Source organism: Erpetoichthys calabaricus, chromosome 13 (genome assembly GCF_900747795.2).
Source record: "Erpetoichthys calabaricus chromosome 13, fErpCal1.3, whole genome shotgun sequence".
Lineage (NCBI taxonomy): Eukaryota > Metazoa > Chordata > Cladistia > Polypteriformes > Polypteridae > Erpetoichthys > Erpetoichthys calabaricus.
The window spans coordinates 75,608,548-75,636,016 of record NC_041406.2 but is presented as its reverse complement, the minus strand read 5'-3'; the positions used below and the strand labels follow the sequence as shown (position 1 = coordinate 75,636,016).

The window sequence follows — 27,469 nt, the reverse complement described above, 5'->3', positions numbered from 1 at the left end:
TAGAAATCAAGTACTGGGACCAAAAGCTTATATTCAAATCAAACAACAATAAAAAAAAACTATTACAATTTAGACTTCGTATTAAGAGTCCAAAAATACACCTGACAATTTTAGTAACGGTTTGGCTGCCATGAAAAACCGTTCTATTCGGTTAATTGTACAGAAATACACAGTGAATCAAATGACAAAAATAAAAGTTGAATTAAAAGTGTGTGGAGATCAACAGCTAACTGGGTTTTGTTATAAGGAACTGAAATTTGTGTGCCTCAAAATGTTCACTTGTACGTGATACAATGGGGCTGGTCGCGTTTTTCCTTACTTTTTTCACGATATTGTTGGATTGATTTACCATGCGTTATTGTTACACCTTATAGATTTTTTTTTTTAGTTTTATTATCATTTCACTAGTTCATGGGAGATCTGTGGGGTTTTACTGCACGTTACGAAGTTCATTTGTATTCATGTTTTAATAGAAGCCTTGAGGAGTTGTCATGTATTAATTTATCTGTTGTTTGTAATACATTTTATTTATATGACTCCATAAAGGCAGGGGCATTTATTATATTAAATGTACTACATATAGTTAAACTGGGCTCAACTAGTAAGACTGCAGGAATCAAATGAATTAAAAATCAATACCAACTGAGAATACATTCCAACTTACCCAGAAATATGCTTCAGGTGAGTCATATGCATCAGAGATCCAGGTTAAAATCGTTCAAATCAACAACGACAACAATAACATTTATTTATATAGCACATTTTCATACAAACAATGTAGCTCAAAGTGCTTTACATAATGGAGAAAAGAAAAATAAAAGACAAAGTAAGAAATTAAAATAAGACAACATTAATTAACATAGAATAAGAGTAGGGTCCGGAGGCCAGGGAGGACAGAAAAAACAAAAAAAACTTCAGACGGCTGGAGAAAAAAATAAAATCTGCAGGGGTTCCAGGCCATGAGACCGCCCAGTCCCCTCTGGGCATTCTACCTAACAAAAATGAAATAGTCCTCTTTGTATTCAGGGTTCTCACGGAAGGACTTGATGATGATGGCCATGCAGACTTCTGGCTTTTAATCCATCAATGTTGGAACATCACGGTGCTTTGAGTAGATGGTGGTGGCGCAGGCCGCCACCACAAAGAAACCGGAAAAAGAAACAGAAGAGAGAGTAGGGGTTAGTATGGATTTTAGAGCCACCATGAATAGTTATTATAATGAATTGAATATACAGAGTATCAGGATTAAATTAAAGTGAAGTTATGAGAAGGCCATGTTAAAATAATGTGTTTTCAGCAGTTTTTTAAAGTGCTCCACTGTATTAGCCTGGCGAATTCCTATTGGCAGGCTATTCCAGATTTTAGGTGCATAACAGCAGAAGGCCGCCTCATCACTTCTTTTAAGTTTTGCTCTTGGAATTCTAAGCTCATTTGAGGATCTAAGGTTATGATTTGGAATATAGGGTGTCAGACATTCCGGTATATAAAATGGGGCGAGATTATTTAGGGCTTTATAAACCATAAGCAGAATTTTAAAGTCAATTCTGAATGACACAGGTAACCAGTGTAGTGACATCAAAACTGGAGAAATGTGCTTGATTTTCTTTTCCTAGTTAGGATTCTAGCAGCTGCATTCTGCACTAGTTGCAAACGATTTATGTCTTTTTTGGGTAGTCCTGAGAGGAGTGTGTTACAGTAACCTAGTTGACTGAAAACAAAAGCGTGAACTAATTTCTCAGCATCTTTCAGTGATATAAGAGGTCTAACTTTTGCTATGTTTCTTAAGTGAAAAAATGCTGTCCTAGTGGTCTGATGAATATGCGATTTAAAGTTCAGATTACAGTCAACAGTTACGCCTAAGGTTTTTACCTCCTTCTTGACTTTTAATCCTAATGCATCAAGTTTATTTCTGATACCCTCATTGTATCTATTATTGCCAATCACTAAAATTTCAGTTTTGTCTTTATTTAGCTTGAGAAAATTACTATTCATCTATTCAGAAATACAAGAAAGACATTGTGTTAGTGAATCAAGAGAATCGGGGTCATCAGGTGCTATTGATAAGTACAGCTGTTTGTCATCAGCATAGCTGTGGTAGCTCACGTTGTGCCCTGAGATAATCTGACCTAACGGAAGCATGTAGATTGAGAAGATAAGCGGACCCAGGATAGAGCCCATTTTCAGAGCCTCTCAATCCAATCCAATGATCATAAGGATGTCACTTCCTATTGTACCAGCGCTACAAGGTAGGCACAAACCATGGCTGGAGTTGAACCTAATGTGGCACCAAAAAAAAAAAAAGTTTAATTTGATATTCTGTAACATCATTCCCAATAGCAAAGTTACCTTTCAGTTTCAGTACGAAAGATTCGTAGTCAGGAAAGTGTCTTAAGGCACATTAGGCTATTCTGTATTATTTTAAAATAGTTAAACTCTTTATTGCCTTGTGCCCTGTGTTGGCTGGGATTGGCTCCAGCAGACCCCCGTGACCCTGTGTTCGGATTCAGCGGGTTGGAAAATGGATGGATGGATGGATGGATTATACAAAATGGATTGTTAAAGACAGGCCACATAACTAAGCACAGCTTATCAACTAATACATCCAAAAAATAATGTTAAGATACAGTACGTATATCAAAATATTATTTTCAAGTATACAGTATTACATATGCAGCATATGTGAATAAATGTTTATTCACATTTAACCAACCACGATTTGTATCCTTTTTAACCCTGGTAAAGATTTATACACTTATATGTACACTACACCGATATTTACCTTTAAAAATGATTAGTCTTTCGAAACTTTACCTCGGGGAATCCTAAGCGTTAGTCAAGGAGAATCACAGTAACCCCAGACTTTTTCCTGGACCAATTTCCTAAATAGAAGCCAAATCCTGCTGTGGATAAAACAGGTACTCGATTCTATCCTGCAAATCTTGACTTTCTGAAAAATATCATTTAAGTACTTTACAATATGGAGTAGAACACATTTTATTTATTCTTTATACTGATTCAGGTCTGACAGATTCTATACCAAAAAATTAAACAAGTAAATAAATATAGACCACTACAACGAAGTGCATTTTATTGTTCATTAGCAGGTGATCGACAAAACGAGAAGCACATAAAAGTTGTGAATGCAGCCGTTAAAGTGTTAAATAACTAAGCGTTTTAAAACGTATTAATCGAAGAAATTAAAATGAAGACCAAAATGATGTTTTGCATTCTCAGCAGAAATTAATTCTAGTTAAGCCACTTGAGAGAATTTCGTGATTTGTAATACCTGCGCCTTTAAACGAACTAACCCGCCTCTCATCAATCCTGGAAGATAATTGGTTTATTCGTTAAGATTGACGATCGTAATGACCAATAGGCTTTCAATTTGCAGACAACTTCCTGTTTGAGAAGAAGACGCCTGCATGATAATACTTTGAGAAGTGATGCGTTGGTTTGCTTCTTTTAATAACATAAGTTGTACCTAAAAATTGACGTATTTCTATGTGTTTGGAGAAACATGGTTTGCTTCAGCAGAGCACTGCTAAAGAAGGTTAGTAGAAATAAAGACATTGGACGAGGTGTTCGCACATTTGTAGCAGTGTGACTGCGTGTAGCCTTTTAATGGGTCGTGCTAGTTGATTGAACCTCGAAACAAATATGTTTTTGAGTTTCCTCTTGTAGTAAGATCCCCCTTTGTGTAATTCCGGTGCAGTTTTTTAAAGTGTGAAATCTTCGGAACAGGTAAAAATCTTAGATATTGCTTAAAGGTTGCTGTTCCCTAGAAACTTGTGAAGGTGGCATAGGTCACAGGTATCTCTACTAAAACTTGGCAATTTACTTGTGGGGACAACGTTTGTAATAGTAAGGTATGTTTAAACTCACAGTTATGAATGTTGAGTTTGAGTTATGGTCGTATGCTTCTTTCTACAAGGCAAGCGGATTATAAAATACATAAACGAATGTTAGGAGGTTTAGGACTGGCATTGACCTAAGGAGTCCAAAAGCAGTGACATATGCACTAATTCTCTACATTTTTCGTGAATTCCAGTTTTGTTTCGTATTAGTTGTACAAAGGAGACCGCTTAGTCCTAACTGGCTTAACTTCTGCCATGAGGTAGTACCGACTTAAACGACCACAAATTTGTTGGTCCAATTTTCTATTTCACTTATTCAGGTACCGACAAAAATAGCATGTGCTTGTGCGTTTCATTTGTGGAATCTGAATGTTAATATCCCTCTGTCTCACAGGGCTTATACAACCCACAATTGTTATGGTAGCACAGGACACAAAGTATATACCAGCTCAGCGTGGGATGCCAGTTCACTGCAGGACACATTCGTTAGTCTTTTAATCTGTTCAACAGGCGACGCGACTCTGCATTAATCGCTTCTGTACCAAGCAAGTGAGATGTACTACATGCAGGCCTTGCTGATCTCGCTGGTCGTTTGCTTTGTCACCTATACTGCTACACTGAGTTAGTTATTATAGGATGTGACGGTCATTTTGTAATTCTGCGTTTTTTTTTTTTTTTATGAAAAAATAAATTGCTGTAAAAAATATTTACTTAAATAATGAAAATAACAAAGTGCAAATTAAGTATGTTAGTTAAAATAAATCCTGCTTGCCTTTTGCATTTTCGTCCCCACTAGAACATAAAACCATAGTTCTCTTCATTTTTATTTGCTTGCCTGTTACAGCTGTGGCTGTTGTTTACCTTCAGTCAAACCCTTTATTTCATTTACAGTACTACATAAATGAACAGGATTGCTTTTATAATAAGCTGAGTATTTCTAAACATACATTTGTTTGCTTAATTTACAGTATAACCAGTACAATTTTAATTTCAATCTATGTATATTGAATGCATTTAAATCAATACACTTATATATAACACACCTTTGACCAAACTTCATACAATGGGTGACCTAGCCTTTGCAGCCGCTGCTCCGCGGCTCTGGAATGCCTTACCAGAGAGCCTAAGAACACAGCAGATTGTGGGCTGTTTTTTAAAAAAAAAAAAAAAAAAAAAAAACAGCTTAAGACTTTCGTATTTAGGAAAGCTTATTAACAAGAATGCTATAATTATTGTTGATTTGTCTCTGTTTTTATCTTGCCTTGCCTTGCCTTTAACTTTTTATGTTGCACTTTGAGATTTACTGCTAATGTAAAGTGCCCCTATAAATAAAATAAAATAAAAAAATTAACGCACAGCAATGTTGATTGTTTCTTCCACCTACTACAATATCCTTTACAATGCATGATTATGTACTAGGAGGAGGAGAGGTTAGGAGCATGCGCTGATACAGCGCATTGTGGCACCCACAACACAACAAAGCAACAAAGGATCCCAGATTAGGAAAGAGTGCAGCCGTGCAATAGGTGACACCTCAGCACCACACTAGTTCAGATGGAGTGGAACAGTAGAAGTTTTTTTTATGGTGGCCAGAGTGCCATTTCTTCCACCAACCCCCAAGTTTTTCCCTGCTGGTTGGAAGGCCTACATGCACTAGATAAGCTTAATTTAATAAGCTGTGTAACAGGATATTTTTGTGCTATCAATACAGCATATTTATTTCAAAAAGACAGTGCCAAACATCTCCACCAATAAAAATATGCTTTCTTGTATCAAATCAAAGATATTTTTCAAACAAAACCCTCCTGTCTTGTCGGAGCAAGACCATTAGGTGAAATAATAATTAACCTTGATTACTGGTGGAATGGGTGGAGAAGAATGTCAGGAGTAATTTGTGACAGATGGGTATCAGCAACAGTGAAAGGGAAGGTCTACAGGACGGTAGTGAGAGCAGCTATGTTATATGGGTTGGAGACGGTGACACTGACCAGAAAGCAAGATACAGCGCTTGGAGGTAGCAGAGTTAAAGATGCTAAGGTTTGCATTGGGTGTGACGAGGATGGATAGGATTAGAAATGAGTGCATTAGAGGGTCAGCTCAAGTTGGACGGTTGGGAGACAGAGAGGTGAGATTGCGTTGGTTTGGACATGTGCAGAGAAGAGGTGCTGGGTATATTGGGAGAAGGATGTTAAGGATAGAGCTGCCAGGGAAGAGGAAAAGAGGAAGGCCTAAGAGAAGTTTTATGGATGTGGTAAGAGAGGACATGCAGGTGATGGGTGTGACAGAGCAAGATACAGAGGACAGAAAGATCTGGAAGAAGTTGATCCGCTGTGGCAACCCCTAACGGGAACAGCCTGAAGAAAAAGAAGAATTATTAGACTAATAGTTTAGTTTATACTGTCAGAAATAAATAGAATTTGTATGAAAGCAATATTAAGTGTGAAAACTGTCGTAAATAACAGGTTTAGAAAGGATATTCCTCTCTTACAAATTATTTAGAACAATTTTAAAACGGCTCCTTGAGAAATATTCAGAAGGAATGGTTCTGATGTAGTTATACTTTCAAAACTCTTTTGATACATTACAGCGATGAAGAATAATTTTGAAAGTAGAATCCAGTGACTATTAGTGAGAACCAATCAAGCTGTTTTTTTCAAGTGCTTAAATATATAATCTGCCCAAAGTTCATATTTTCACGTTTTCTTTCTGACAATGAGGAAAGTGTACATACAAGTGGAAAGTGCCCTTTTCACTCTGTTTAATTACTAGCTGTGGTACCCTTCTAAGATGGGTTGAAATCTAAGTGATCAATGTAGACTTCCATGCACCATCTATTGGAATGTATTTTGTAACGCATGTAGTAGTATAAAGCATTGCATATGTCATGCCAACAAATGGTGCATCACAAACATTTGTAATAATAAAATGCATTTCTACAAATGTGTGATGCGCCATCTATTAGAATGAAAAAATGCAATATATTACTGAAAATGTTTGATGCAGCAGCTTTTTGGAATGACAGAGGTCTGGCATCCGGACGAACACAGACACTTATCCCTTTAGTAAGTAATTTCCAGGCATCCCTATTGTAACTAAAAGAAAGCCCATAAATAACAAATAACAGATGTTTACAGTGGTGGTTGTAATAATGGCATGTCTCAGCTCACAGCACTTTGTACTGGAAGTGGATGTGCTACAGAGAAGCCTGTACAGGGTTCCAATCCTGTAAACTAAGGAACGTAAGGCAAAGCTACAGTGGGGAATGCCATTGTCAAAACAGGAGACTGAAAAGTGATGTCTGGTCAGCTGCAGCATACTGATGGAAGAAACAGAATTTGAAATAATCTGCAAAAATTCATTGATTTGTCCTGTCCTGTTTCAGTTGTATATTCTGTTGATGGCAGTATAATTTTTCTTGGTACAATTTAGACCTCTTATTACCATTTGGGCATCATTTGAATGTCACAATGTACCAAAGTACTATTGTTGCGCATGTGTACTTTATGGCCACAGTCCAAACCATTTTTCACCCATATATCTCAAAAAGGAGTATGTACAGTACCTTGTCACAAAGCACAAATCTTCTCAGGTTGGTTCCAGCCTTCTGTTTAGTGTAATGGCCTCTCCTGTCCCAAGGTCACAATCCAGTATAACATCATTAGTGTTTCACAGCATAAATGTGTGGCCCTAAAATCTATAGGAAATGTGTGATACTATCAAATAGGCACGGATCAGAATCTCTTAGGAGTGTTTCCGGCAACTTGTTGAATCCATGACTTAAAGAATTAATACAATTCTGGAGGCAAAACTGAACAGACATATTCATTGAGTGTGTGTGTGCTTGTATATGTTGTACTGTATATAATTAATGCCATTTTTCCTGAAACCCTCTATTATACTTGGTTTTAAATTTTATGTGTTTAATAAAAAAAAACTTTCTTCTCCTCCAGATGAATTATCATAAATGAATTTGATTATCCATAAGTGTTCCTGCTTTAGAAATACTTGAGTAGCATCTCACTGCCCTACGTTGTCTTTGCATAGATTGTCTGGTTGAAACCCTGTTTATCAGCAGTTATTGGAACTGTGTTTTGCAGTTAACTTCTTCCACTTCATCTTTTCCCACATTTGTGTGGGGTCGATGCACTTAATCAACCTTCTCTAAACAGCTTGGACTTGCAACTCATCACCAGTCAAACTTTTTTCCTTCAGATCTTCTTTTTCTTTATCCATCCACCTCCACTTTGGCCTCCTTCACTTTCTCTTCCTCTATACTTCAGTTCTCATCACTCTTTTGCCCAAATCTTCATTGTCTCTCCTCATCATATGTCCTTACCACTTTAACCTTCTTTCCTGTACTTTCTTAGACCTCTCTGCCACTTTTGTTGTACCTCTGATAGTCACATTTCTTATTCTGTCCTTTTGTAACTCCACACATCCATCTCAACATTCTCATTTTTGCACGTAACTGGCACTCCTTAATTAGCTACCTTCCTGATTTCTTATATTTTCTGTTTTATAGTTAAAAATAAAACTTTTGTGACCTTCAGATTGAGCAATATTTTTGAAGCATCAGTTGAATAAGAGTTGACAAGGTATGATAGGCTGAATGGCACATTCTCCTGAAAACGTAATTGTGTTCTTAATAAATACAATTAATCAACTGAAATCCCTAATTATTTCTGTCTTTGAAGTCTGGTGTGATTATTACCTTTTTAAGTAGTGTGTGCTTGGGAAAGGCACTATTTAATAAAATGTATTACTATTTAAAGAAAGGGTTGTAAAGTGCAAACTAATTATACTGGTAAAGATAAATGCATTCATGTTGTTCTTAGATTTTTTTTAAGCAGCAAACAAAACATGAGCAAAACCTGCAACAAGCCCAACAAATCAAGAAACTTTTACCCAAAAGGGAGTGCATGACTAATTGAGAAAGAACAATGAAGGAAGTGTTGCTTTCTTTATAGGTGAAGGTAGCAGTTCTGGAGAAAAGCTCCTGTGGTTGTTCTCCCTGCCTCCTTTTTTCAGGGTTTGCTCAAATGATGATTTTTATCTCTAAGGGTGGAGACATCCAGCTTTCCACATTCATTGGTTGCACAGGTCCCTGTGTTATTTTATCACTTAATGTGCAACATTTAGTGTTTGTAGTGCAACACCATAAGGTTCACATCTGAAATTATAAAATTAATAAATTCCACCAATTCTGTGACCATTAATGGGAAAAAATGATTTGCATAAATACTAACATGTTAATTTAGTTTGAAATACTGCCGCTGCCAGTTAATTATCTCTAATTAATCTTAATAATTATAACACCTAATCTGGTTTTATTTCACTGATTCCTGCGCAGTGTAGTATTATAACTTGTTTTACCGCTGTGTACCCTTTTAGTCTTGTGTGCTAAAAATATTTCTGTATCTTGTGAAGGTATATTTAACCTTCAGTTCAGGGTGTTTACATCATTGCCTTATTTACTGCAAATGATTCAGTATTTGCCATGGAAAAAACGTTCCCTTCATTTTCAAAGACGGCATTCACGGAACCCAGACAACAATGCAGAACATTTCTTTATTTGGACAGAGTTATGCACAAATGACTCAGTCCATGGAGTGAGAATCTTCTTTTGTTTAATGGCGGTTGTCAAACCAACTTAAGGTGTGTTACCTCCATCTACTGGACTGGAGTATGATGCAGAAAGGAGGATAAATTAAAAAAAAAAAAAAGACTATGACCCAGATACCTGTATTTCCAATTAAATGCTCTCAAATAACCTTATAGTTTTTAAATAACTGATTATGGATCTATGAATCAGTTTATACCCATCTCCATACCTTAGTGATTGATCTAATGTCAATTTACCCATGTCCAGGGATTTAAAATGTTGACCTTGTTGTCATTTATACACCATGCACCCTAATAATACATGCTCTTCTGTTTATAGTTGATTACACAGAGTAAGAATTGAACAATTTGTTGTCTTTTATACTTGATAACATCACCTCACATCTTAATATACAGGGCTTCATTACCTTCCCCAATCAGGTAACGCGTTCTGAGTGTTCATTTGATGCGTCCTCTGAGCAGGTCCTCAGAAATTAACGCGACGCGTGCGCGAGTGGCAGTACCAGCAAAAAGTCGGGGGGCACAGTGTGCTAAAAGTTGGAATGTGACGTCAGTGTCTCTGTTTACTATCTACATGTGACAGAAAGCCGCTTTGCGGATCCTACGAGATCGGTGTGCGCGCTTCGATATTTGATAAATGGTTTGATGTGGTGAAGCAAAATGCCGACATACAGATGTATTTGTGGTGCTTTTATATTCAAGCGTTGCATATTCCCGATCGTAATGACACGATACATTTTAAAATTCTCACATACTGTGCCGCCTTTTTTTCTAGGGCTTCCTCTGCTCCTGACAGCAGCGAATCGCCGGCAATAGATCGTCACTCCGCGCACATTAAATGTATGATATCCCAACTCTCTGCACATATAGAATCCTTAGATTTATACTAGATATCACTTTCATGATGAAAAGCATTAAAGTATGTATATTACATTTTACAGATAAATCGGTAATTTCTTTTAAATAATGAATAATGTTAATAGGACAGAGTGGTGGCTCTGAGGCTAGGCATATGCACTAGCAATCAGAAGGTTGCTGGTTTGAATCCTGTAAATGCCAAAAGGGACTCTGCTCTGTTGGGCCCTTCAGCAAGGCCCTTAACCTGCAATTGCTGAGTGCTTTGAGTAGTGAGAAAAACGCTATATAAATGCAAAGAATTATTTTTATTATAATTACACACATGGGGTGACACAGTGGCGGAGCGTTAGCGCTGCTGTCTTGCAGGGAGTCACGTCGCTGGTATTTCCTGCCTGGAGTTTACACGTTTTCCTGCTGGGTTTCCTCAGTGTGCTCCAGTTTCCTTCCAAAGATATGCAGATTTGGGGATTTGGTGCTGCTAAAATGATGCTAGTGTATGTGTGTGCTTGTATTCATCTTGCGATGAGCCGAGGCATCGTCCAGGGATTATTTCTCACTCGTGCCCAATGCTTGCTGGAATGGACACATCCCTGGATTTAATCAATAAACATCCTTTTCAGTGATATTGCGGAAAGGTGTCATCGGAATTTAATGGGTGTTCTAGGCAATTCACAACACAGAGAAGCCGAACATGTTCTCACCGTGATAGTATCTCGCACTGCCACCTGGCGGATTCCTCCAGATTTACGTAAAGTATGCGCGCAAGTATAAACACTTCAACACTTGCGTAGCAGGAGCGTCCGCTGAAGCATGCGTCACATCGCGTGAAGTATAACTCCGGCCTTAGAGAGCAACTATGCAAAATTTGTTCCAGATTGATCGAAGGGTGTTGGGTTGTATAGGGCATGTACAGACAGACAGATGTATTTTACACATAGAGTGTATAGTTTAATAAAGCTGGTTTTTGTTGTCTGAATAAGTAACAGATTTTACTTTTTCATTAGGTTTTTTATCACATAGGTTTAGATGTATGTAATGTCATGAAAATTAGATGAATGTAAGTTAATTTCATTGTTTTATATACTATGGTTTAAAAGAGGGTGCACACTTTATTGTAAATAAATAAATATTGTAAGTAATGTTTTCAACTGCAAAATGTTAACATTTAATTTTGTGCAAGATTAACTCTCATATAAGGATTAATTATTCTTTTTCATGTTTTTCTTGTCACAGTATGGGAATTTTGTGGATAACCTCAGAGTCTATGTACGTGGTGGCTCTGGTGGAATGGGATTGCCTCGACTAGGAGGACAAGGAGGAAAAGGAGGCGATGTTTGGGTTGTTGCTAAAGCTGGCAGCTCTCTGAAAAAAATAAATGACAAATATTCTACAAAACGATTTGTTGCTGGCACTGGCGCAAACAGTAGGTAAGAAAATCTTTATTTAGAAGATTTTCCTTTCCATTGTGTGATTAAGATCCAGGTAAACCAACTAATTTAGTCTCCTTTCATCTACCTCATAAAGTCTGCACTTTCTTCCAATATTGCATGGGGGTTTTTATTGAAGTACTCTGGGTTTTTCAATTTGTGTAAAGATACAGTATGTGTTCTAGGTTAATTGATGAGTGGTCGAAAACTGGCCTTTTATGACAGAGTAGTATTGTGTGCGAGTGCAAGTTCCTTGCCTGCAGTGCTTCTGGAATAGGGTCTGACCCGCTGTGACCAAAACTTTTCAGGTGTGGTAGGTTATTTTTTTAATGAATGATTTTTTAAACTGTGTTCCGGGGAAACCTAGGGTTCCATGAAACCTTAAAGCAGTTCCTTGAGCTATCAGTCATAATGCCTTGTATGAGCTGTAACTACTGGAAAAATTTGTGACGATAAACGAATAAGCAGAATTTGATGAACACTGATTGCATCTCTTGCTGCACTGACCTGAGCTCACCCAAACCAGAAAGCAAAAAGTACTGAATTCTGTCATGAAAGTTACTAAACATTTCTATCATTTGGTGTATGCAGTGTTGTATTTTTTCATTATGCATCTAGTTGTGCTCAATAACTAAACTGGACATATTTCCATTTTTTTTATTAATATGTGTAAGAAACTAAAGTTAGAATTGTAATTATACTTACATGTTGATGGTTGCTTACTTTCACTGGAGCAGTTTTTTAAAAAGACGTTGTGAAGATCTGAGAGCAGAAATATTTCCCCAACAAGCAAAACTGTGACCTTGTGGGGCTCAGAACATGAAATTGTTACTTTGCAGACATACTTTCATCTTTTTTTTTTTATTTTTATTTTTTATTAATTTTATTGTAATCATTCATACAAATCAATCATTTTTTACAAATAACAGGATTGGGAAAAAAAAAAAACCAAGTCAACCCCCACCTCTGAGAGAGAGAGAGAGAGAGAGCGAGCGCGCATGGCCAACAGAGTAAAACTTAAGGCTTGTACACATACCTAAATTGCATACTTTCATCTTTTGTATAAGTTTAACTTGTCTAATAAAATAGAAGGCCCAAAGAAGAAAATTAAATTTTCATAACTTTAAAACTTACTTTTGATTCTTTGTATCCAAAGAAATTTACTGACAAATTAAATGAGACAGAGAAGAGATTACAATTTTAACCAACTAAGACGTATTGTAATCACTCATGTATGAAAATATCATTAGTTAAATTTGAATACTATTTTCCTGAATGTCAAGACTTGAGAATGTTTTTTTGTGTATTTTGGATTCATTTAATTTTAATGAACAAGTAAAGAATGATATATCAACTTATAAAAATATATGTTGGATTGTTTTTCTTCAGACATTAAAAATTTGGGAACTAGTTTACTACTCGATAGGAAAAAAAAAATAATTGTGAATATAGACTTTTAGGTCAATAAGCATTTAAGATCCTACTACAGTTTTCTCCTACATGCTTATATGAAAGTAGACTTTTTGACTGTTACTGCAACGACAATTATCAAAATAAGCTAAATACTGTATGACATCTTCATTAAGGCTATGTTGACCAAACTTTACTCCATATATTATTTGTGTCATACAGTGTAAGCACATCTTTGTCATTTATGTCTAAAACAGCTTTATTTTTTCATAATTATACACTGTACAGTAATCCCTCACTTATCGCGGGAGATAGGTTCCAAGGCCGACCGCGATAACTGAATTTCCGCGAAGTAGGGACACTTTATTTAATTATTTAACGTGTATTTGGACGTTTTTAAACCCTCCCTGTATTGTTTACAACCCACAGTTTACTCTATTAAAAACAGGGACAACTGCTAAGCAATATGAAATCGGTAGATAAGTTTACACTTACTGTATAGCGAAGTACACGTAGAAGCTTGTAGGCGGTCATGACGTTGTCGACCTTGTTGCAAAGATTCCTAAAGCAGATTCCATCCAGACTACTGCCTTATCACGTCCACTTGCAACTCGTTTTGCACCCTGGTTAAAGGACACTGCGGCCGTAGATCTTATATGCTTTTCCTCCTTTTTAAATAAAAAGAATCGATGTCCTGCAGCGGTGTAGCTGTTCCCTTCCTTCAACATATCCAAAACTTTTACCTTTTCTGCAATCATTTGCATCTTCTGTTGGTGCTTGGACACGGCCCCTGAAGCATTAGCACGTTAATGATGAATGAGTGAGATGAGACTTCCTGGTTAATGCAACACTCCGTCGCTGAGCCAATCAGCAGCACACAGGAACTTAACTGCGTGCTCTGATTGGGTAGCTTCTCAACCATTCGCCAACAGCATCTCTTGTATGAAATCAACTGGGCAAACCAACTGAGGAAGCAAGTAAAAAGACCCATTGTCCGCAGAAACCTGCGAAGCAGCAAAAAATCTGTGTTTATATATTTAGATATGCTTACATATAAAATCCGTGAAGTCGTGAATCCGCGAAAAGTGAACCGCGAAGTAGCGAGGGATTACTGTATATACATATATTTATAATATATTTTTTGATTCAAATTCCATGGATCAAATTTCTTTTGTATAGGGCTCTACAGTCTACAACAAACAGTGGTCTAGAGCAGTGATTCCCAACCACTGTGCCGCGGCACATTAGTGTGCCGTGAGAGATCATCAGGTGTACCATGGAAAATTATCCAGTTTCTCTTAATTGGTCTGAAAATTATTTACTGCAAATAATTTGTCTTAATTAAATACTCTTCCACTAGCTGGCAGCAGATGGCTAATTAATCTGTGTATCTACATGTTGCCATTCAATAAAAGAATTAGTGATGCTTCGGCTGTGACAGCAGTGATAGCGATGGATAAATATCTGAAAAGAAAAAGTACACAATTCGAACTGGGTTCTGGAGAAAATTGTGACCCAGATGAAGGCCCTAGTATGAGTAGTGATCAGAAGAAAGCAAAAAAGGTGAGCTCAAGACAATACAATGAAAGTTATCTTTCCTTTGGATTTACTTTTATCGGGGAACCAACCAAGCTGATTCCGTTGTGCTTAGTATGAGGGGAAAAGCTGGCCAACTGTGCCATGGTTCCTAGCAAACTTAAACGCCATCTCCAAACAAAACACCAGTCACTTCAAAACAAGAACAGACTATTTTATTCAACGTTGTGAACAGACTAAGAAACGGGCAGCTTTAGTGAGGAAAAACCACAAAGACAAACGAGAGAGCTCTCAAAGCTAGCTACCAAGTTGCCGAACTCATTGCCAAATCAAAACAGCTACACATTGTGGCAGACACATTAATACTACCTGCCTGCAAAATCATTATAAATGAGATGCTCAGCCCTGGCGATCTTAAAGAAATAGCCCAAGTCCCTCTCTCAAATAATACAATTGCCAGACGTATTGATGACATGTCTGCAGACATTGAAAGGATCATTTTGGAAAAGTTGCACGTCAGTGAAAAATTTGCATTGCAACTCGATGAATCTACGGGTATCGGTGGACATGCACAAGTTTTGGCAAATGTACACTTTGTAGACTGAGACACCATCAGAGAAAACTTCCTGTTTTGCAAGGAATTGCCAGAAAGAACAACAGGAAAGGAAATTTTTCAAGTTGTGTCAAAGTACCTTGAACAAGGAGGACTTAAGTGGGAAAATTGCATAAGTGTTTGCACTGATGGAGCAGCCACCATGTTCGGGTGCACCAAAGGATTTGTAAGCAGAGTGAAAGAGCAACATCCAGATGTTATTGGGACGCATTGTTTTCTGCACTGTGAGGCAATCGTTGCCAAGACATTACCAGCAGACTCTAGCTCCTGTATTGGACGATGCTGTGCGCATTAAAAACTTTGTGAAGACGAGACCTGTGAAAAGTCGCATGTTTGCATCATTGTGTGAGGAAATGGGAGTGGAGCATAAAGTGCTATTGCTGCATACGGAGGTCCGGTGATTGTCCAGTGGCAAAGTTTTTGCCTGTGTGTATGAGCTGCGGGAGTAACGAAAAGTGGTTTTGATAAATGAGAGGTGTAATGAGGCTAAGTTGCTTTCAAATGATGAGTGGTGTGTAAGACTGGCATATCTGGCAGAGAGATTTCAACATTTAAATGACCTGAACACACGGATGCAAGGCCGAAAACGAAAACCTGCTCATAAGTGCAGATAAAATAAATGGATTTCGTTCAACGGTGCAGCTCTGGCAACAACATGTGGAAAGTGCCAACCTTGACATGTTCCCACACAGCCAGAAATGGCAAGGTATCAACATTGCTGCACTGTGTGAGACAATAGGCAAGCATTTGAAAACTCTTGAACAGAAGTTGCCATTTTATTTCCCTTCAGTTTTCACCGATTGCCTTCACTGGGTTTGGAACCCATATAGCTCAACCGCAGTTGGAAAGGACATGATTTTGCAGGAGAAAATAACTGTACTGAGAGAAAATCGTGATTTAAAGCTGAGCTTTGCCGATCTACCTTTGGACAGTTTTTGGCTGACTGCGCCAAGGAGTTCCCCATTCTGGCAAGCAGAGCTATTTCAGCCCTGCTGTCATTTTCCACAACCTACCTATGTGAGCTTGGCTTTTCAAGCATGACTGCTATAAAAACTAAAAAAGAGAAAGACTCAGAGCTGTTGAAGATCTTAGTGTGTGTCTTTCTTCAATTCCTGCATGTATATCAGCGTTGTGTTCGACTAAACTTTTTAAATTGTGAGTAAATTGAAACTAAAAGATCATTATATTTCATTACATATACTTTTTGTGACATTTTTGTTTGGTGGTGCGCTGTGGGATTTTTCTAATGTAAAATATGTGCCGTGGCTCAAAATAGGTTGGGAAACACTGGTCTAGAGGCCTGCATGGGATTCCCCCACTCACTTCTGCTTGCTTTGTAAAGATTTCATCTCGCCTACGTAAATACTAAAGTCCTTTCCCATCTATTAAAATCGCATTTTCTCCGTGAAATATCAAGGAAGGTTGTGTAAGACCAGCAGAATTTTTTTAAAATAGATACAGTAATTAATAATTAAATGCATGTATGTTCCAGATGAATTCTGTAAAATGCTTTGTCAGAAATCATCATGTGGTGACATCTGCTGATAAATCTATATTTGTTTTTATTATATGTTTATCCTGTTATTTTTGTTTGTAAATGTTTCCTCAGGTTCTTTTACAGTCACTCAAGTGTAATGCAGCTTACTTACTGCTTATTGCATGCTAAAACTGAAACATCACAACAAATAAACTTCAGCTCACTGGATTCTTCACTTATCAATTATGATGGAGGGTTGATACCATATGGCTGATCTTGTGTATCAATTTAATGAAGTTAATCATGATTTTAAGGGCCTTTTCAATGATATATGAACTTTTTTTTTTTTTTTTATAGCTGCCCTTGGCCATGCACATTTCTAATTAATCTACACCGTGTTCTGTTATATCTTTGGCTGAAGTATTGCCAGAGTCTGCCCAAAGCAGCAAAGTGTAAAATCTAAACAAATTTAAAAATGTATACATCAAGAGAGCAATAACACTCAAGTTACTTTAACCTGAGAGTTTATTCGTCAATAGTTTATATGCTATATAGCAAGAATAAACTTAACTTCCATAGCAAGGTACAGTAGGTCTTCATTTTAGCCCACATGCACATACAGCCAGAGTTAGGTAACAGAAATTTGAGTTAAGCACACATGCAGCCAAACAAGTAAGGGTCTAGTACTGTCTACGTGGCCTTTTAGAGTAACAAGCTAGCAACAGAGAAATGATAGTTAATTGCTGTAGTGTATCAGGTGATTAAAAGGTGTGGTAATTCACATTTTTTAAATTTGATTCTCCAACTTAATTTAAAGGAAGTGTTAGATTAAATATTTCTAAGGAAATTTACACTAATTTATAAATTTTGCAATGTCCCGGAGGAGGAGGTTAGGAGCATGCGCTGATACAGCGCATTGCTGCACCCACCACACGACAAACCAACTCAGAATCCAGATTAGGACCAAGTGTGGCCATGCAACGGGTGACACCTCAGCACCACAGAAATATACTTTTTTTTTTTTTTTTTTATATCAATGTACTTGTAACTTGAGAAATGTAGCCATGGCATTACTCCATCCATCCATTTTCCAACCCGCTGAATCCGAACACAGGGTCACGGGGGTCTGCTGGAGCCAATCCCAGCCAACACAGGGCACAAGGCAGGGAACCAATCCCGGGCAGGGTGCCAACCCATGGCATTACTAATGTTGCAAATAGCTATTAGCTTGAAATTACTTATTAGATGGTGGATTTTATTTGCTTTGTTTCAGATATGGACTTTTCTTTGAAACTCTTCATCTATAGCCAGGTTCCTGGAGTCATCATTTCAGTGTTGCAGATGGTGATAATTTTATTTGGTGTGTACTATTTAAAAGGATGCAGCCTACTGAGGATTTGTAATGCATTTGCTTCTCAAAACTATAGATTGATTTTATTTATCCTTTGGTGCAGTTGTGTATCTGGAACTCCTACTTCTTTTCCTATCCTGGCATACCCAAAGTTTGCCCTGTTCTTTGAAGACAGTAGCAGACACCTTTCTATAAAGTCTTTAGTTTCTTGGCAATCTATCACATGAAATAAACTTCACTTTGTGAAAAAACAGTCGAGTGATTTATTCCTTAAGAAAACTATTTCCTTTTTGACATTTTTTACATGAGAATTAAACTTGTGGAATGCCAGGATCTAGCAACCTGAGGGAAGATAGTTTATTGAACAAAATACGTTTTCAACAGTTCTGTTACAATTACAGGGGTCTGTCTAATAACCAATTGGCATCTAAACATAGATAATTAAGGATGGGCTAACAGTTTACTATTAGGATCTTAGAGTAAAGGCTACTGAAAATGAGGATTTGCAGTCATGTGAAATGAGAAATTACAAATATTTCAAGCAGTAATAACCTTTTTAAACATTAAAAATGTCTTGACTGTATTTTTAAATCAGGGTAAAGGTACCCTGATTAAAAAGTATCAAAAGCAGTAATTTCTGAGGATTCTAAACTTTTAAATGCCACTGTATGTAAGTGTGTGAATATCACATCACTTGTTTGTTCAGTTTTGTTTGTTCACATATGTATTCATTTTCATTTATTTGCTTAAGATTATACATTTTGGTCTTTATTCATTGTTTTGCTTTTTATTTCAATTCAAAGGTAATCTTTATTTTACAGTAACACCCAATTTACTGTATTTTGCTGTAATTACTACCATCCAAAAAATGCTTTTTTTTCTCATTTTAACTATTTTTGGCTATACTGTCCATTTCAGGAGAACATTCACAAATCATCTGTTACCAGATGGCTCTTTTGGTCACGTTGTGCCAGTGTGTCCCTAACTGGGTAAATGAAACAATAACACTGTTCTTCACTGTATGCAGCTAATATACAGTCATATGAAAAAGTTTGGGAACCCCTCTCAGCCTGCATAATAATTTACTTTCAACAAAAAAAGATAACAGTGGTATGTCTCATTTTCTAGGAACATCTGAGTACTGGGGTGTTTTCCAAAACAAAGATTTCACTGGTCTACAAAAAATATTTTTTGTTTGCTACTGGGAACTTTAGACCACCTCCTTAAGTTTTTTTACACTGATTTCATATATGAAATCAGAATTAAGCTAGCACATCAGATTTTTGAGATACACATCACTGCCGTTTGACACTTTTGAATATCAATATATCAACACAATATCTAGAGTTTTCCACCAAAATTGTTTGAATGTGTTTATTCTGAAAATAAACCAGAAGATGATAAAAGTGAGGTCAGTGTGCTCAAAATTGTCTGAAGCAATTGCTTTTGTGCTTGTACTGCACATCCATCTCTCTTTGCATGAACCAACAGTAGTCACCCATCATGCTCTGAGTAAATTTTCCCTGATATGTTTTCCATCACCTTTGTATCTTGATAAAATCTTTCCCCATGCTAATCTGACATCGCTTAGATTTGGTGGAAAAAAGTCGAGATAAGAATGTAAAAAATGCATCTTCAGTGACATTCTGGCTCCCGCAAGCTAATAAATATATTTTCAGCGTGTTCTCCACAAGCTCAGCATAATTCTCTGCTCTGTGACTGTCAAGAAAATTCTGGACAACCTGCACGAATGAGGGTGCCGATTCAGTTGGCTTCAGTTTCCTTTTGAATTCATCGTCAAGCATCAGTTCACGGATTTCAGGGCCAACAAAAACACCTTCCTTAATTTTGGCTTCACTTTTCTTCTGACCAAACTTTTCTTAAGTGCTGAAACACATCACCTTTACTGCCCAGTCACCCTAATTGTCCAAGACCTGGAACATCATAACTAAAAAATGGGATGTGCTGGACGAAAACGGTTTTCAGATTTGGAGTCAGCAGGTGAAATTTGTTAAAGTACAGGTGAAAGAATCCCAGTAGCAAAATGCTTGTTGACCAGTGATTTTTACTGAAGCAGTCATATGAAATGAGATTATAGAAATATTTAGTTGTATGAAATTAAATCAAATGTGAAAAACTGGCTGTGCAAAAATTTGGGTCCCCTTGTAATTTTGCTGATTTGAATGCATGTAACTGCTCAATACTGATTACTTGCAACACCAAATTGGTTGGATTAGCTCGTTAAGCCTTGAACTTCATAGATAGGTGTGTCTAATCATGAGATAAGGTATTTAAGGTGGTCAATTGCAAGTTGTGCTTCCCTTTGACTCTCCTCTGAAGAGTGACAGCATGGGATCTTCAAAGCAACTCTCAAAAGATCTGAAAACAAAGATTGTTCAGTATGGGAAGGTTACAAAAAGCTATCTCCGAGGTTTAAACTGTCAGTTTCAACTGTAAGGAATGTAATCAGGAAATGGAAGGCCACAGGCGCAGTTGCTGTTAAACCCAGGTCTGGCAGGTCAAGAAAAATACAGGAGCGGCATATGCGCAGGATTGTGAGAATGGTTACAGACAACCCACAGATCACCTCTTGTTGCAGATGGTGTATCTGTACATCGTTCTACAATTCAGCGCAATTTGCACAAAGAACATCTGTATGGCAGGGTGATGAGAAAGAAGCCCTTTCTGCACGCCACAAACGGAGTCATTTGTTGTATGCAAATGCTCATTTAGACAAGCCAGATTCATTTTGGAACAAAGTGCTTTGGACTGATAAGACAAAAATTGAGTTATTTGGTCATAACAAAAAGTGCTTTGCATGGCGGAAGAAGAACACCACATTACAAGAAAAACACCTGCTACCTACTGTCCAATTTGGTGAAGGTTCCATCATGCTGTGGGGCTGTGTTGCTAGTTCAGGGACTAGGGCCCTTGTTAAAGTCGAGGGTCAGATGAATTCAACCCAATATCAACAAATTCTTCAAGATAATGTTCAAGCAACAGTCACAAAGTTGAAGTTACGCAGGGGTTGGATGTTCCAACAAGACAAAGACCCAAAACACAGTTCGAAATCTACAAAGGCATTCATGCAGAGGGAGAAGTACAATGTTCTGGAATGGCGGTCACAGTCCCCTGACTTGAATATCATTGAAAATCTATGGGATGATTTGATGCAGGCTGTCCATGCTCGGCAGCCATCAAATTTAACTGAACTGGAGAGATTTTGTATGGAATGATGGTCAAAAATACCTCCATCCAGAATCCAGACACTCATCAAAGGCTATAGGAGTCATCTAGAGGCTGTTATATATGCAAAAGGAGGCTCAAATAAGTATTGATGTAATATCTCTGTTGGGGTGCCCAAATCTATGCTCCTGTCTAATTTTGTTATGATGCATATTGCATATTTTCTGTTAATCCCATAAACTTAATGTCACTGCTGAAATACTACTGTTTCTGTAAGGCATGTCATATATTAAAAGGAAGTTGCTACTTTGAAAGCTCAGCCAATGATAAACAAAAATCCAAAGAATTAAGAGGGGTTAATATGACTGTATTGTACCTCTTTTATTGTTTGCACTCACATTATTCTAATCAAGTACAACTCCTGTCTAGCAATTGCCAAAAAAGTCTTCAAAATCTAGATTTTTATTTGCTTTTTTATTTATATTTGCTGATGTTCTGTTCTCAAAAGTTTTTTAGTAATGTATATTTCAGAATAGTACACCTTCTGTTTTCAAAATATTATCTATATATAATTCACTAAGCCGCCGCCAAGTAAGACACCCATGGCGCACGCAGGACGGAGCCACGCCAACCAACTCTAAGACCATTGGATATGACGACAACTTGCAGAGCCACGCCCACCAACTCGGACTCGACGACTCAGAAAACATGGCATCATTTATGTTCGTCTGTGCTAGAGTCCACATGCACCTCTGAGCCACGTTGACTGTTCATAGAGGCATGTTTCTCGCGGATGTGAATCGCTGTATGCAGCGTGTAAAGCAGTTTGCGAGGGGTATCCCATGGGATCCTCAAAACAATCCTTTAAAACTGTGGATAAAACACAATGAAGGAAGCAGTCTTTAAACACCAATAAGCCCTGTGCCTCTTTTTCATTAGCGTCTCGCCTGCTTCACCGATGCAGGCCCTGCAACAGTCGAGACGCTCTCTCAGCAACTGACCTTCTCTGTGCCTGACTCCACTACTGTCAGTCGCTTGATTAAAAATGGCCCTTTGAAGGGGAGCTGTAGACCCGCTATACCACAGGAACACCTGTAACATTGCCTTCGAGCCTGCTCTCGCTCACTCTAACATACCGGCTTTCTCTCTCTCCTCACTCGCTCGCACACTGCACAGGGGAGAAACGCCCGCAGCATGACTCCACCCGGAAACTGTTTCAGCCACACTTCCACGCCCCTCGATATGCTGTGAGCGCAGTGATTATTTATTTAAAAATGGCCTTTTGAAGGGGAGCTGTGGACCCGCAATACCACAGGAACATCTGTGACATTGACTTCGCATTGTTTTCCTTTTATTTCTGATCCTGTCGAGCAGATCAGACACCCAGGCAAACAACACTGAATAATCAATAGCTGCAACTACTTTGCCCGCCCCAGCTCCTCACCTGAGTTGGTTTCATCTGTGTTCAGCAGTGTTTCCCAAACTCGGTCCTGGTGAACCCCTGTGGCTGCAGGGTTTTGTTCCAACCGGATTCCTAATCATTAATGCCGGTGAAACTCATCTGGGATAAGTTGGTTTTTCAAACGCAGCCGTGTAGCAGATTAGTCTAGCTGGATGTAATAATCCGAGATGAATGCCCGCGCTGAGTGAGAAGCCAGTGTATATTGAGTCTAGAAAACATGATCAGCAAGTCTTTGATAGGCTGCAACAAAATGATGAAAGTACGGGCGCATTTTTTTCACACAAGCTGTGTGGGTTTGTTAGTTAGTTAGTTAATTAGTTATTCGAAGGATTTCAAGATTTAATTTGCATAAGCGGTAACACTGCAAAGCAGCCCAAACCAGAAAAGACGGCTGGCAAAAAGTGGCTGACAAATTAAACGCGTGAGCATTGTACTTACTGAAAGCAGCGTTACGGATTTTGCAAATGTTCATTTTTTCCATCTGCTTAAAAAACATTAAAAAAGCAGCGTGATTATGTGGCGTATACTACGACGCGGGTTGGTATGCAGTGTGTAAAACAGTTTGTTGCGGATAATTTGCCTTTTACTTTTACATGAAGACAATTTCCTGTTAGATTGGCCTTTGCGATGACAATTAACAAGGCACAGGGCCAAACTTTCAAAAAGATATGCATGTATCTGCCAAAACCAGTTTTCAGTCACGGACAGTTGTATGTTGCTCTCTCCAGAGTTCCATCTTTTCATTCACTTACTGTTGTATCCTCAAACCCACCCCTTTTAGACAACTGTGTCTTTACGGAAGTGTTCAGCCATCAATAAGTAATTATGTGGCGTATGCCTGCAGGAACACGTAGAGAGAGAGAGGGCTGGACGCATAAGAATAATAATACTTCATTACATTGATATACCTGTGTTTTCAGTATTCAAAGCCGTATCCACACAGGGAGGACCTGGAAAGCAAACCCAAAATCTTCCACAGTCTCCTTACTGCAAAGCAGCAACACTACCATTGTGCTACAAGGCACAGAAGGCAGATAAAGAATGCACCGGGCTCGATTTTGTTTTCACTTCTGTTTACAGCGATCGGGTCGTAGCGTGCATTATTGCAATGTTACTTTTCTTGGTGGCTTATTACATTACGGATGTTTCACATGTTAATTTTTTTCCCTGTGCTTAAAAGACATTAAAAAAGTGTTTCTTAACTGTGACTCCGGAACAACTCCGTACGCAAGCTATATTAAGCGTCAACAACGAAGACTCGCTACACCTTAATGAACAAGTGCTGAAACTTATCCCTACCGATGAAGTAAGTTTCACCAGCATGGCCTCCATCGTCATAGACAATCCGCTTTCAGTCACGGACAATTGTATGTTGCTCTCTCCAGAGGTCCATCTTTTCATTCACTCACAGTGGTATCCTCAAACCTACTCCATTTGGACAACTGTGTCGTTCAGGAAGTGTTCACCCATCAATACATAACTATGCGGCGTATGCTACGCCACAGGTTGGCTAGTTCCAATTTAATATTGAACTTCAGGCAATTTAATTCTTGATATCTATTAATATGGATAAATATATAACATTTTTGGCTATATTGCCCAGCACTGCGTCTGAGATTATTTCTTTAGTACACCAGAGGTTATATAGAAAAATTGCCTTGATATGTTAAAATAGGTAATGGTTAAAAATAAATCTAAAAGAAAGCTATAAGAGCAGACATTGTACTACTCTGTGCATTCTGTTGCTGTAATTAACTTCCTAATATTATGGTTTTACTACTATTTTCTCGCAGTGTGACTATCCAGAAAACCACATGAGTAAATTATTAGCAAAGTTTGTAGATAATTTGACATGTATTTTTTCTTTTTTTCTTATAGAATACAGAGCATATAATATTTGAAATAATTTATAATCTAGTACAGGAAAACCTCTGTATACCTCTAGTGTTAATAAGTCAGGTTTAGAATGTCTGCTGTACCAGGATTTTCTCTCTAATTGCTGTACTTTCTTACTTTCCTTTTTCAGCATACATTGTTTAAAAGGTGATAAAGGAAAAGATTATGAGTTACATGTTCCAACTGGTGTTTCTGTGACCACAGATGATGGAAAGGTGCTTGGTAGGTAAACTAAATTGTACTCTTTAAAATGTTTTAATGATGGTTATACAGTTATTTTTTGACCTTTATGTTAAGTGTACTGCAATCATTAGAAATGTGTCTAGTTTTTTTAGAATTCAGCACTGCATACATGAGGGACAAATAGAAATAAGGCACCATTGTTTTGAGCTGGTTCAACTTTTTTTTTTTTTTTTTTTTTTTTTTATTTCGTACTCTGTCCACCAAAGAGAGCATGTTGGCACACAGGTTTTAGTAACATATCATGCCATGTTCAAAAGCAGTCCCTAAAAACTGGGAAAATTGTAACCCTTTCCATTCTGGTAGATATTAACAAAACATTTATAAAGTTTTGGGTTTCTGAAAAGCCACAGTTTGAGCATTTTGTCAAAATGTTTCAATTTCTAACTAAATCTCCCAAAAAGAAAGAGGTAACATTTTTTTTTAGAAAGATATCCTAAATAACACTGAAGGATCTTCGGGTCTCTGCTGTCCTGGCAAAGGGTCATTGTCCTATTGGGAGGGAAAAAATGACATATATAGCACAGTAGTAAAATGAAAACCACAGCCTCTAGATAAAATCAGGATTGCTGTCCTGATATTTACCAAAATGCATCCAGGTGACCATCCTGAGTCCTGGAACAGTGCCCTTTGGAAAGATAAGTAGAAATTTGGGATTTGGCAAATATAGGTCCAATTGTGTTTTTAGAAAAGCGAACACTACATTCCAAGGTAAAAATATTATGCCAAGAATCCTTGGTAGTGGTTTTGATAGACTGAAAATATTATGGTTTCATCAATGAAAATATTTGAATGCATACATTTGCAACTTGTTTAAAAATATCTGAGTTACAGTAAATATTATACTTAGTATTGAAAATGATGTCTAATTTGAATACTTAGTATTGTATCGAAGCTGGCGATTTTTAGCATTTGGACAGCCCTATTGTAAAATATATCTTATGTACTGTACTAATACATTATATTATCACTTATTTTTGAATGAGTTGCTATTAAAATACTTCATAAACAAAAATAACTGTCGAATACAATAAATAAATAAAATCAAAAGCTCTCACTTTCAAATTAATGGAAGTTATCCAACATGTACATTTTCTAAATTTTTAAAATTTTGTTCATGTTTTAAGGAGAATTAAATAAAGGTGGAGAGAGGGTGCTTGTTGCACGTGGTGGTTCTGGAGGAAGTTTTTTGTCTGATTTTCTGCCTGCTAAAGGTGATACAAATATTATCCGGCTGGATCTGAAGCTCATTGCAGATGTGGGCCTGGTGGGGTAAGTCATTCCATGTTTGTTTTGTACAATTGCATTATTATTAAGTTTTATCCTTATTCGAAATGCCAAAGCAGCTTACAAGCAGAAAAATGAACACTGTTTTGACAATTCAGACCCCCGCCAAGAATGGCAAGGTATATTTGACATCACTAAACAAAACAATAATACCAATTCAGCCACTGGTAACAGCAGTTCCTCATTGTCCGAGCAGCTTAACCACTTCTTTGGATGCCATGTTGTGGAGAGACCAGGAACTGTCATGACCACCATTCCAGCTTCAGATACCAACAGCCATATGCTCAATATACAGTCTGCTGATGTTATACACACATTCCGTGATATCAATATAAGGAAAGTGGCTAGCCCAGATGGTGTCCCAGGTTGCATTCTTAGAGGCTGTGCTGTGGAGTATTTACAAATGTCTTCAATCAATCTGTATCATAGTGCACTGTCACTACCATACCTCCAGTTCCAAAGCAGACTGCAGTAACCTGCCTCAGTGATCACAGGCCAGTACTATTAACACCAGTAATGATAGTGTCTGGAAGAACTGTTCCTCAGGTACATCAAGGTTGCTCTTCTACCCACTGTTGGCCCTAACCAATACACATATAGATCCAGTAGGTCAATAGACTATACCATTTCCGCTGTCCTCCACCCTGTACTGTTCTACCTGGAACGGCAAGGAACATATACACGGCTGCTGTTTATGGATTAGAGTTCTGCTTTTAATACCATCATACCCAGCAGAATTGTTGAATTTCCATACAGTGTCAATCAATGCATACATTTTACTCTGGTTGATTTGTTGGTTTACACACCCAAATTACTTGTATAAAATAAGTCTATTATATTCTGGTTCTTCTTTATACCCTTCAGTTGAGCCACCACCCTTGAAATTTCTGTGCATATAACAACTGTCCATTCTGGTTGTTTACATGACATCTGTTGACTTCTTAGTCATCTTTCAGTTCATTTTGTTGTTCACTTGCCCTTTATCTGGTTTCCGACATTTATTAAGCGTTTATGCTATTTCTTTAAGGTGAATGCTCGGTTACCCTAAAATCATTCTTCAACACAGTCAGGATGGGTCCCCACCAATTCCACATGTTGTCACTCAGCATAGGAGCACCACAAGGTTGTGTGCTGAGCCCTTTCCTTTACTCTCTGTATACATATGACTGCATACCAGCCCACAACACCAATGCTATCATTACATTTGGAGACGATACAACAATAGTAGGGCTGATCACTGATGGCGAGGC

The 27,469-nt window shown here is 37.7% G+C and overlaps 1 protein-coding gene across 1 annotated transcript in view; it reads left to right on the top strand.

The window, feature by feature from the left end:
* The first annotated feature begins 3,385 nt into the window (after positions 1–3,385).
* The window catches only part of gtpbp10 (GTP-binding protein 10 (putative)), a 70,010-nt gene continuing 45,926 nt past the window's right edge, over positions 3,386–27,469 (top strand). The window contains exons 1-4 of the mRNA XM_028817143.2: positions 3,386–3,550; positions 11,568–11,761; positions 24,823–24,914; positions 26,060–26,204. Coding sequence (XP_028672976.1) covers positions 3,518–3,550; positions 11,568–11,761; positions 24,823–24,914; positions 26,060–26,204 — 464 coding nt within the window. The 5' untranslated portion in view covers positions 3,386–3,517. The remainder of the gene's footprint in view (positions 3,551–11,567; positions 11,762–24,822; positions 24,915–26,059; positions 26,205–27,469) is intronic.